A 13,505-nucleotide genomic window follows, 5' to 3' on the forward strand; every position below is an offset into this window, starting at 1 on the left:
AACCCGAAACCCGATAGTATGTAAGTAGATGTGGACCCGACGGGTTTCGGACCTGGTTTGGGGCGGGGTTTCTTAATCGGGTTCGGGTCCAGAATTAATTAAACCCGACTCAAACCCGACCTAATGCCATCCCTAGTAATTAAGTTTCTTGACCAAATTTCTAAAATACTCCATATGTTTTTACGCGAGCCTCAAATTAACATTGATAATAACTAACGTTAAGACAGCGACTAAATTGAGACCTATTTTAATATTTAAGGATGATTATTGTAGTTTTGTGAACACATAGATAATTTTGGCAAAAATACATAAAAACACACGGATTATTTGGGCAATGTTGTCTAAATTTTATTTCCCCTTTCTATCTTTATTTTTTATTATTTTTAAATTAAAAATAAAATTAGATAGATATCTTCCAATTCGGCAACTCTCCATCTAATATCTATATCATCTTCTCAATTTCTAAAACCTTTTCGTTTCGATCCTGGTTTTGTTTTATTTGTGTGTGTGTTAATTGACAGATCATATATTATATTTATTTTATTTATATATCTTAGGGTTTCTTAATTGAAATCAATTAAAATGGGTGTCGAAGGAGAATCTACTCAAACGGCCGTCGACGGTGGTGATACGACAGAGATCCCCCTCAACATCCGTTGCTCAAACGGCAATAAGTTTTCCGTCCGATCAACTCTCCAATCAACCGTCGTTGCTTTCAAAGATCTTATTGCACAAAACTGCGATGTTCCTGCAAATCAACAGCGCTTGATTTACAAAGGAAGAATCTTAAAAGATGATCAAACCCTAGATAGTTATGGTAATCAATTCATATAGTTTTATTTCCAATTTTCGATTTATGATTTTTGTTGATTGTGATAGTAATTGTTAATGTTATTGTTATGTGCCTGAATATATATTGACCTAAAATGATTGTGTAGGTGTGCATTGCTAAATTATAATGAACAATCATTACAATAGAGATAGTATTTTGCCCTAGCATCTTACTGTTATCAATTGTAAAGATACTAGCTTTAAGTTTCTAATATTTTGCTTTAGTTTTTGTATTATACACTATTGCTGTGAGCCTTGCTTTCGGAGCAAGTAAGCAACATCTTATAGTTACTTTTGATGTATTAGGTTGTCGAACTCAATTATATACTAATAATACTGGAGATATATTTGATTTGTGTTGGTTGTGGAATCTGGTTCTATTTAAAAGATGAAGTATTGTTGATTTATATCGAAAAAACATTATGCAAGTCAAAATTGTATTTGTTGCATACATAGATCTGGTATATCTTGTTTACATGCTTGCATTTATTAATCGAAAAGTGAATTTTATTTATTCTTAAAAGTTAGTATTGCTAAAAGTAATGAGAAATTGTATTTCTTATTGGTGACGTTCTCACATAGTTTCATTTTTACTGGTGTTTGCTGTCTAATCATTTGGTTAAAGTTACTTGTACATTTTAATAATTGGTTAGTAAAGTTGTTAGTGTGTTCGTATGGGAACTATGGTGATAGTTGTGTTAACGTGTGACGATCTCTAAATTGTTTTATGGTAGTTATTGAATTTTGATATGGTGCAGCTTCATATCTAATTTCTTGCGAGTTGCTACTGTTCTTTTTGGTTCGTGTAGTAGAAATCGTTGATTGTATTTTAGGCTGCAGATTGACTAATTTCTTTAATGTGCTGTAGGTCTGCAGGCTGATCATACAATTCACATGGTGCGTGGTTCTGCGCCTCCACCAACTACTGGTGCACCTGCTGCTGGAAATGTTAATACTCCCACAGTTGGTTCTCAGGGTGTTGGTTCCAATGAAGGACTTGGGTTAGGAGGTACTGGTGCTGGGGCCGGTGCACCCTTATTTCCTGGCCTTGGTTTGGGTGGACTGGGGGGCTCATTTGGAGCTGGACTTCCTGAATTTGAGCAAGTCCAGCAGCAACTAACTCAAAATCCCAATATGATGAGAGACATGATGAACATGCCAGCAATTCAAAACATACTGAACAACCCAGAGATCATGCGTGGAATGATTATGAGCAACCCGCAGATGCGTGATATAATTGATCGTAACCCTGAACTTGCTCATATTCTAAATGACCCTGCAATTCTTAGGCAAACATTGGAAGCAGCTAGGAACCCTGAACTTATGCGCGAGATGATGCGTAATACTGACAGGGCGATGAGTAACATTGAATCGTCTCCAGAGGGTTTCAATATGCTTAGACGAATGTATGAGAATGTTCAAGAACCTTTTATGAATGCCACAACGACAGGTGGAACTACTCAAAATGATTCTGGTGCTAACCCATTTGCGGCTTTGCTTGGGAACCAAGGCGCTGTTCCTAACAATCCTTCTGCAACAGGAACCGAAACAACTCCAGGGTCTGCAGCTCCTAATTCTAACCCACTTCCTAACCCTTGGGGTGGTACTACTGGTAATTTTTTAAGATTTTCTTGGTGAAGTTGGAATTAAAGACTCCATTACGTGATCAGATTGGTTGTAAATTCACTAAATTGGACATTCCAAATTTAAAATTCACTAAATTGGACGGCTCTAGTTATTGAGTCAATAGCAAGCGTCGATTTATTGGCGACTTGACTAACTCTTAGAGCGACGTAATCAGATTGGTTGTAAATTCACTAAATTGGACATTCCAAATTTAAAATTCACTAAATTGGACGGCTCTAGTTATTGAGTCAATAGCAAGCGTCGATTTATTGGCGACTTGACTAACTCTTAGAGCCTAAAGTAAATTTCAAGCAGGATTTAAAACCCATGGAAATTTGATTTTACCATTTTCATGCCGTCTCAATTTTATTTTTAATTTAATTTAATTTTAATTTACTTATTGACCGGAGGTCCACTCGGAATCAATCTCTTTATCCGTCGGAATAGAGAGAGGGATGACTTTCTCTATTTTTGAGTGTTTTTCACGCTGGGTGGAGAAATGACTTGTCTTTATTCTCGGATAGGGGAAAGATTGTCTACATCTCACCTCCCCATACACCACTCATGTGGTATTGGGTTTCGTTGTTGTTGTAAGTTTAGATTAATTAAAGGAATTCGTCATTGCTTGTCCAACCCATTGGAATTTATACATGACTTCTCTTTTTTCTTCCTTATTTTTTAACTTTATAATCAGCTATGTTCTTAAAAGTTCTTCTCTGTTACACCACTCATGGTTTTACTTCATTTTCTGATTGAATTTTTTCACAATTCATAATAATATTGTTATTAATAACTTGGGTTTTATTCCATCATACGCAATGTAGTTCTTTGTTTATCTTTTCTAATGCAAAAATAAGCAAGAATTAGAAAAGTCGGGTAATTTTGTCATTTTGTTTTTCATTATTTGCCAACTAAAAGCTTCCAATTTCATTCAAACCGTGGCTTTTGACGGAGTCCGTTCCTTCCAAAAACATTCTGCAAATGGAACCATCCCTAATATTTTATATTTTTATTTTTAAATTGCAAAAGTCTTAGTGTGCTGATTTTTTTTTAAAAAATTTCAAACTATTAGGCAGTGCCCAAACAAATGCTGGTACCAGAGCACCAAATGTATCTGGGTTAGGTGGTCTTAATCTACCAGGGCTAGACCGACCAGGTGGCATGCCAGACATGAGTCAGATGATGCAAAACCCAGCTGTTTCTCAGATGATGCAAAGCTTGCTTTCGAATCCCCAGTATATGGATCAGGTATGCTAAACAGGCTACACATGTTTGTAATATTGTAACTACTTCCAGCTGCTTATTTTAAACATCAATGTTTGAAACATATCTTAATGCCTGAAAGTTGGGTGGCATTCACACGAGGATTATGGTGCATCCAATTTTTATGAAAAACAAGATGTTCATTGAATGTTAAAAGATAAACTTCAATGCTACAATTTTACAGATTAAAGGATCCATTCTAGATTAAAAAATTGAAAATTGTAAACATTAATGCTCTCATGTATGCAAGTGTAGATTGTGAACCAAAACCCTCAACTTCGCACTATGTTCGATGCTAACCCTCAGTTAAGAGAAATGATGCAAAATCCAGAAATACTTCGTCAGTTAGCTTCTCCTCAAATGATGCAGGTACACAACTTGTAGAGCGATTTTTATATTTAACCATGTCTGATTATGACCTTTTTTAATTTTTGATATAATTTTCTACAGCAAATGATGTCTCTACAGCAGCTTCTACCTCAGCTAAATCAGCAGCAATCACCTTTGTAAGTGGAAATATGAATTAAACCATGATATTGTTTGTTTAGCTACCTTAAAACTCTCACATCTTTGTTTCAGGGATCCGACCCAGACTGGTGCTAATACGGGTACAAACATCCCCATTATTACTATTTTATCACTGTCCGAATCATAGTCATATTAATATCGTTTCAAGTTTGCAATTTTTAGGAATGCAAAATAATATGGGTCTGGATATGCTGATGAATATGTTTGGTGGACTTGGTGCGGGTGGCATGTCTGCTCCAAATGTGCCCAATGGTAATACTTTACTCTAGTTAGTTCCATATACTTCATTATATTACCTCTTAAAGTTCATTGAAAAGGTAGATTATTTATATGATTTGCCTTTAAGTATTATGTGACCTTTTTTTGCGTTTGGATTATGTTTCTACTTCTATTATTAATTTGGGTTTCGATAATCAGTTTTGTTTCTACTCATGATAATTGGGGGTTTTACCGCCCATGCTCTCGGATTGGGCCGGGTTTCCTCCTGGGCAGCAGTTGGGGGCGGGTTATGCAACTGCAGGGAGATGAACGCGTGGGTGGTTAAGTCTCCCCTGGGTGATCCCGTACTGCTGTTCCAAAAAAAAAAAAAAAAACTTGCATAACAGGTTTTGGGTCATGTTTAATGTAAAAATGTGGTCAAATAGTTATCTTAAAATTCAAAACTAATTAACGTTGCAATATCTTTTGATGTTAAAAAAATCTTGTGTTAATAGATAATATATCCAAATACAACGTTGTAATATCTTTCACTCTTAAATTTTGTTACTTTAATGTTTTATCCTAAATGTGATACTGAAACTAACGTGTAATCTGCATAGCCGATAACTATGTTCTGGACAACTCAATTATGTTAAAACTGCAATATATTAATGTGATGACTTTGTAATTTCTTCTACACTTTTAAGTCATTTTATACTTATTTTCTTTTAGTATATCAAAATCTTTACACAATAATAACCTGCGAAATTTACCTGATTACATCATTATTGCAGTGCCCCCAGAAGAACTTTATGCGACTCAACTATCACAACTTCAAGAGATGGGGTTCTTTGATACCCAAGAAAATATCAATGCTTTACGTGCTACTCGGGGTAATGTTAATGCTGCTGTCGAGAGACTTTTGGGAAACTTTGGTCCGTGATGATGTGTTGTTTTGTTCTATCTGAAAACGGTCTGGCTTGTAATATGAGTCGTTTTTTTAAGTATTCTTTGTAGACAAAGGAAGATATGTGGATCTTTGTTTTATAGGGGTGTGAGTGCAATTAATGGATGGATGAACTAAAAAGATTACTTTTGTTGCACTCGTCCAAAACTAACCTCCTTTGAGCAAACCTTTTGTTGTTTACTGTACAAACAGATTTGATAGTTCATTGTTGTTTTAAGATGTTCCTTCAAAGATGACTTATTTATGCTTTGATGTATGGCTCTACATATTTGTTCATCGCGCTATAAGTTGTGAATCTTTATGATCAAGAAACTCAAATGAACAAATGTTTTAGAAATTATAATTGTAACAATTACTTAATGAGTTCACGTACATCCTGATTCATAGATTCTTGTTTGTTTAAAGAAATTATCGAGCACTTGTTATGATTACTAACAATCAAATTATCAATACATAAGCTTTTTTTATGTTTTCATTTGCATAGGGTTGATTTAGAGTTCCAGACTACCAGTAACATTGTAAACATAAAGTCTGACTTTTTTTGGTCAAGGTGGGTTAGATTTATCACGTCTAACTTTCTGGGTCAAACACATATCTTCTCGAATCAAAGTTTGAAACATAAAAAAAAATCAAGGAGTAGACTGCAAATAAATAAAAAATGCAGAACAACATCCGAAAATTATGGCCCAATTCCACCATTTCCCATTTACTAGCTCCAAAAAAGATGAACAAAAAAACATAACTGAAAATAACTACCCTTTTCTTTCGGACACACTTACTGTGTGTAACCGCTACCACATTACCACCATAAGTAGCCACCATCCACCACATTCAAACCTTTTTTGTTTCACTCATTCAGTTTCTATAACCACATTATGAACATCATCAACAACAACAATGATAACACTCCCACTACCCCCACAACTCAATAGGATATGCAACTCTATCCTGTTTCTCTGGACCCACATAACATATTCCGGCCAACACTCCAAACTTCCGATGTATCGGCCGGAAACGTACAACCCATCACCACTATAAATCCTCACAACCAAAACCCGAAAAAGAAACGAACAAAGATGATCAGGATTCACAACACTAAACCCATTGTCAACGTTGGTCTTGGTTCCGACCCATCAAGTAGTCATTCGGGCGGTACTACTAAAAAGAAACCCGACCCGAATGCTCCCAAGATCACCCGCCCGTGTACCGAATGTGGAAAGCGGTTTTGGTCATGGAAGGCTCTTTTTGGACACATGCGGTGCCACCCGGAGCGATCGTGGCGCGGGATTAACCCGCCGCCGAATCTCCGCCACCCGCCGCCAGATCACCACCGCGTAATGACTGAAGAAGACGAGTACGTGGCGGCATGCTTGCTGATGTTAGCCAATGCACCAACCTTTTCAGAAAATACTCATGCATCCACTAGTTTTCAAAACCATCATCAGCCGAACTTATCGATTCAAACGAGTGATCCTGAAAGCCGATTTGATCTAAATCTTCCTGCAGTTGCACAAGATCACGATTTCGATTGTTCAAATTTGGATGTAAGATTGACTCTGTGAAGTCATATTACTATTACTATACATTAATGTGTGTAATCTATTCTGTATGTATACATATATAGATACCATAATCTGTACTAAACTACTAGTTAACCTGTATGTTTTCCATCTTCATATACTTATGTAAATCCCGAATCGTAACTCGTATTTCTTTCGACAACACGTGCGTTATATGACCGCCTGCAACAAATCTACAACATGTATTATTAACATGAACCATACTGTAACCGGCCACAACCTTAACATTATTATCTTTAACCATGGCTCGAACCCTTGCAGCATGGGCCCACAAACCCTGTGCAGCATACATGCCTGATGCAAGCATGTAACCACCCGAGTTGTTCGGCTCCAATTCTAAAACACGTTCGACCACTTTTTCTTGAACCGTTTTGTTCTCGTCGTGGCTCGTTCTGCAACCGCTTAACAACGCACCCCAAACACTCGCACTAACAATTTGTTCTTTAGCCAATTTGTTAACCAGTTCCATTGCAAGATCGAGTTTCCCGGCCCGGGATAATAAATCCACCAAACAAGAGTAAATTTCAAGACTCGGTTTGACTTTTCGTGTGTTAACAAAATGTTGAAAAATCGATAACCCTTCGTTAATTAAACCACCATGACTACATGCTGATAAAACCGAGAGTATCGTTATTGAATTAGGTTTCAAACCGCGGGTTTCCATTTCGGTGAGTAACTTTATCGCATCATATGCAAGCCCATTCATACCGTACGCTGTAATCATGGCACTAAACGATACAACATTTTTATTTAAAATTTGATTAAATGCCCTTTCTGATTTACATACATCCGCATATCTCGAGTACATATCCAAAATGGCGGTCCCCACTATTGCGTTCGACGCAAAGCCTCTTCTGATAGCAACCCCGTGGGCCCATTTTGGTCGTTTAAGTTCAGCATCATACGAGCAGGCTTCAATAAGGTTTAATACAGTAATGGCATTAGGTTCCATTTGTGCTTGTATCATTTGATGATAGATTTTAATGGCTTCATCAGTTAAACCACAATGTGTGTAAGCTGCAATCATTGTACTCCAAGAAATCGTATCTCGAATCTTGATAAAACTAAAAAGTTTACGTGCAATAGATATAAGATCGCACTTTGCATAAACATCGATTAGGGTATTGATCACTAATGTGTTTAACTCGTGGTTTCGTCTAAGTATCACAGTATGAATACATTTGCAGATAAGTGGATCTGTTAGATGTTTGCATACTTGTAACAGGTTCACTAATGTGACTGCATCAGGCACGATACGAGCCTTTTGCATTAGATTAAACAGATTAATGGCTTCAGAATGCTTCTCGTTACATACTAAACCAGATAACAACGAATTCCACGAAACAATGTTTTTTACAGGCATATCTTTCCAAGCTTGCAATGCAGAATCAGGATCATTGCATTTATAATACAAATCAATTAAAGTATTCCCTACAAACAAATCATAATTAAAACCTTTACGAAGAACGAATCCATGTAACGTTCTTCCTCCAATAAGATCCTTTAAATCGGTGCAGGCTTTAAGTGCACTTACTATCATTTGACCATCAACTTCGATTTCGAAGTGTGAAAACATTTCTTTAAATATTCCCAAAGCAATACGACATTCGTCACTTTTAACATACCCTGAAATTATGACACTCCAAGTGATAACATCTCTGTGAGACATTTCATCGAACAGCTTACGTGCAAACTCCATTGCCATTTCTGCATACATGGACAAAACAGAATTTTGAACCGATAAAACTTCTAAAAAATTAGTCTTTATCATAAACCCATGCATTTGTTGTCCTTCCACTAAATACCCAACTTCGCGAATTGCCCGAACCACAAGTACCAAAGTCGAAACATTCGGTTCAAACCCTACTGATCTAGCATTGATAAACAAACACATTCCTTTGTCGAAATCATTATGTTTGATTGCCCCAGAAATCAATATATTCCATGAAATAGAATCCTTAATCTTCATGGAATTGAAGAGATTATAAGTGGAATCCATAAGGCCAGCTTTTGTATAGAAGTCCATTATTGAATTCCCAATAGATGTGTTGCATGATTCAAATCCAGTTTTGATTACAGATGCATGAAGTGATTTGGCTTGTGGTACAGAACATGCTTTTAAAATTTGATGGAACAATGATGGTTCTTGAAATCCTGATTTGATTAAATGATTGTATGATGATAATACTTGATGCCATTTGACATCAAATGATGACTCTCTAACCTTTGAAACATAGTTTGAAAGTTTTGAACTTGAGATAATTGTTGGGTGATGCATTGCTGTGTGTGAATTTATACGTTAAAAAGATACAAAACACTGATATCAGTTACTATTAATACGTAAATCAAGAAAATGTGTATTTGTATTTTGTAAGAATCTTATGCTGATTTACACTACTCAAACCTTTGAAACATAAATTGTGTGCTGACTTGCATTTTTTTTTTTTTTTTTTTGTTGGCTAAAATAACGAAAACTTTAATAAAAAAAAGACGTTTTCAAAAAGAAAACGATCTCAACAAGATATACAAGGGACGCTGATGAGACTCGTACCTAGAAAGCGGCTAACAAAACGAACAGGATGATCACTAGCCGTTGGGAAAAAGAAAAGAAAAAAATGTGGGCCCCACAAATGTGCCGTTAGAAGGGTGAGGAGAGTGGCTGGCGGTAGCAGTGGCGAATCGGTGGTGGTGGTGGTGGTGAGCAGGCTGGCGGTGGGTGGCGGTGGCTATGGCACACCATTGCGTGTTGTAGTGACCCGAACTTTTCCATGTTTATTTATATTAAATGAAATTGTTATTTACATGATTAAGTGTTTCCAACATATTAAGCAATCAAACTTGTTAAGACTTGATTAATTGAAATAGGTTTCATATTGACAATTGACCACCCAAGTTGACCGGTGATTCACGAATGTTAAAACTTGTAAAAACTATATGATGACATATATATGATTATATATATAGTTAACATGATATTATGATAAGTAAGTATCTCATTAGGTATTTTAACAATGAGTTATATACATAAAATTGAGTTTATTGAATTAAGAAACTCGAAACGATATATATAACGATTATCGTTATAACAACGTCTTACTAAATACATATGAATCATATTAAGATATTGATACACTATGTTTAATCATGATAAATGATAAGTAAACATGTCATTAAGTGTATTAACAATGAACAACATATGTAAAAACAAGACTACTAACTTAATGATTTCGAAACGAGACATATATGTAACGATTATCGTTGTAACAACATTTAACTGTATATATATTATACTAAGATATATTAATATATCATAATATCATGATAATGTAATAATTTAACATCTCTTTAGATATAATAAACAATGGGTTAATAACATTTAACAAGATCGTTAACCTAAAGGTTTCAAAACAACATTTACATGTAACGACTAACGATGACTTAACGACTCAGTTAAAATGTATATACATGTAGTGTTTTAATATGTATTCATACACTTTTGAAAGACTTCAAGACACTTATCAAAATACTTCTACTTAACAAAAATGCTTACAATTACATCCTCGTTCAGTTTCATCAACAATTCTACCTGTATGCACCCATATTCGTACTCGTACAATACACAGCTTTTAGATGTATGTACTATTGGTATATACACTCCAATGATCAGCTCTTAGCAGCCCATGTGAGTCACCTAACACATGTGGGAACCATCATTTGGCAACTAGCATGAAATATCTCATAAAATTACAAAAATATTAGTAATCATTCATGACTTATTTACATGTAAACAAAATTACACATCCTTTATATCTAATCCATATACCAACGACCAAAAACGCCTACAAACACTTTCATTCTTCAATTTTATTCATCTAATTGATCTCTCTCAAGTTCTATCTTCAAGTTCTAAGTGTTCTTCATAAATTCTATAAGTTCTAGTTTCATAAAATCAAGAATACTTCTAAGTTTGCAAGCTTACTTCCAATCTTGTAAAGTGATCATCCAACCTCAAGAAATCTTTTTTATTTACAGTAAGATATCTTTCTAATATAAGGTAATACTCATATTCAAACTTTGATTCAATTTCTATAACTATAACAATCTTATTTCGAGTGGAAATCTTACTTGAACATGTTTTCGTGTCATGATTCTGCTTCAAGAACTTTCAAGCCATCCAAGGATCCTTTGAAGCGAGATCTATTTTTCTCATTTCCAGTAGGTTTATCCACAAAACCTGTGGTAGTAATGATATTCATAACATCATTCGATTCATATATATATATATATATAAAACTACCTTATTCGAAGGTTTAAACTTGAAATCACTAGAACATAGTTTAGTTAATTCTAAACTTGTTCGCAAACAAAAGTTAATCCTTCTAACTTGACTTAAATCAACTAAACACATGTTCTATATCTATATGATATGCTAACTTAATGATTTAAAATCTGGAAACACGAAAAACACCGTAAAATCGGACATACGCCGTCGTAGTAACACCGCGGGCTGTTTTGGGTTTGATAATTAAAAACTATGATAAACTTTGATTTAAAAGTTGTTCTTCTGGAAAAATGATTTTTCTTATGAACATGAAACTATATCCAAAAATCATGGTTAAACTCAAAGTGGAAGTATCTTTTTCAAATGGTCATCAAGACGTCGTTCTTTCGACTGAAATGACTACCTCTTACAAAAATGACTTGTAACTTATATTTCTGACTATAAAACTATACTTTTTCTGTTTAGATTCATAAAATAGAGTTCAATATGAAACCATAGCAATTTGATTCACTCAAAACGGATTTAAAACGAAGAAGTTATGGGTAAAACAAGATTGAATATTTTTTGATTGTTGTAGCTACGGGAAATATTGTAACAATTCTATACAAATCATATCCTAGCTAACTTAAATTGTATTATATATGTATTCTAATATATTATGTAATCTTGGGATACCATAGACACGTATGCAAATGTTTTGACATATCATATCGACCCATGTATATATATTATTTGGAACAACCATAGACACTCTATATGAAGTAAAGTTTGAGTTAGCTATACAGGGTTGAGGTTGATTCCAAAAATATATATACTTTGATTTGTGATCTAGCCTGAGACGTGTATACACTGGGTCGTGGATTGATTCAAGATAATATATATCAATTTATTTCTGTACATCTAACTATGGACAACTAGTTGTAGGTTACTAACGAGTACAGCTGGCTTAATAAACTTAAAACATCAAAATGTATTAAAAATATTGTAAATACATTTTGAACATACTTTGATATATATATATATATATATATATATATATATATATATATATATATATATATATATATATATATATATATATATATATGTATATATTTGTTATAGGTTCGTGAATCGACCAGTGGCCAAGTCTTACTCGCGACGAAGTAAAAATCTGTGAAAGTGAGTTATAGTCCCACTTTTAAAATCTAATATTTTGGGATGATAATACATGCAGTTTTATAAATATTTTATGAAATAGACACAAGTAAATGAAACTACATTATATGGGTGAATGATCGAAGCCGAATATGCCCCTTTTTCTTGGTAGCCTAAGAATTAGTAAACCGATCTACTAATTGACACGAATCCTAAAGATAGATCTATTAGGCCTAACGAACCCCATCCAAAGTACTGGATGCTTTAGTACTTCGATTTCGTTTTTATCATGTCCGAAGGATTTCCCCGAATGATAGAGGATATTCTTATATGCATCTTGTTAATGTCGGTTACCAGGTGTTAACCATATGAATGATTTTTATCTCTATGTATGGGATGTATAATGAAATATGAAATCTTGTGGTCTATTATTATGATTTGATAATATATAGGTTAAGCCTATAACTCACCAACATTTTTGTTGACGTTTTAAGCATGTTTATTCTCAGGTGATTATTAAGAGCTTCCGCTGTTGCATACTAAAATAAGGACAAGATTTGGAGTCCATGCTTGTATGCTATTATGTAAAAACTGCATTCAAGAAACTTATTTTTGATGTAATATATTCTTATTGTAAACCATTATGTAATGGTCGTGTGTAAACGGTATATTTTAGATTATCATTATTTGATAATCTACGTAATGCTTTTTAAACCTTTATAGATAAAATAAAGGTTATGGTTGTTTTAAAAATAAATGCAGTCTTTGAAAAACGTCTCATATAGAGGTCAAAACCTCGCGACGAAATCAATTAATATGGAACGTTTATAATCAATATGAACGGGACATTTCACGTGTGGCCTAAATATAAAAATAATTTGCGTTTATTGATAATTCAAAAGTGTATGAATACATATTAAAACACTACATGTATATACATTTTAGCTGAGTCGTTAAGTCATCGTTAGTCGTTACATGTAAATGTTGTTTTGAAACCTTTAGGTTAACGATCTTGTTAAATGTTGTTAACCCATTATTTATTATATCTAAAGAGATGTTAAATTATTACATTATCATGATATTATGATATATT

At 34.2% G+C, this 13,505-nt stretch overlaps 2 protein-coding genes across 2 annotated transcripts; one reads left to right on the top strand and one right to left on the bottom strand.

Moving 5' to 3' along the window:
* The first annotated feature begins 425 nt into the window (after positions 1–425).
* Positions 426–5,632, top strand: LOC139846706 (ubiquitin domain-containing protein DSK2b-like). Its single transcript, XM_071836196.1, has 8 exons — positions 426–817; positions 1,700–2,443; positions 3,530–3,705; positions 3,976–4,089; positions 4,171–4,226; positions 4,300–4,328; positions 4,411–4,500; positions 5,241–5,632. The coding sequence occupies exons 1-8, from the start codon at positions 583–585 to the stop codon at positions 5,387–5,389; spliced, it is 1,593 nt and encodes a 530-aa protein (XP_071692297.1). The 5' UTR covers positions 426–582; the 3' UTR covers positions 5,390–5,632.
* Positions 5,633–7,060: 1,428 nt separating this feature from the next.
* Positions 7,061–9,271, bottom strand: LOC139849570 (pentatricopeptide repeat-containing protein At2g17210-like). The gene has a single exon (XM_071839208.1). It carries the CDS (start codon positions 9,269–9,271, stop codon positions 7,061–7,063), a length of 2,211 nt encoding a protein of 736 aa, XP_071695309.1.
* Positions 9,272–13,505: the final 4,234 nt, after the last annotated feature.

The sequence above is a fragment of the Rutidosis leptorrhynchoides genome, chromosome 5 (genome assembly GCF_046630445.1).
Source record: "Rutidosis leptorrhynchoides isolate AG116_Rl617_1_P2 chromosome 5, CSIRO_AGI_Rlap_v1, whole genome shotgun sequence".
NCBI classification, from domain to species: domain Eukaryota; kingdom Viridiplantae; phylum Streptophyta; class Magnoliopsida; order Asterales; family Asteraceae; genus Rutidosis; species Rutidosis leptorrhynchoides.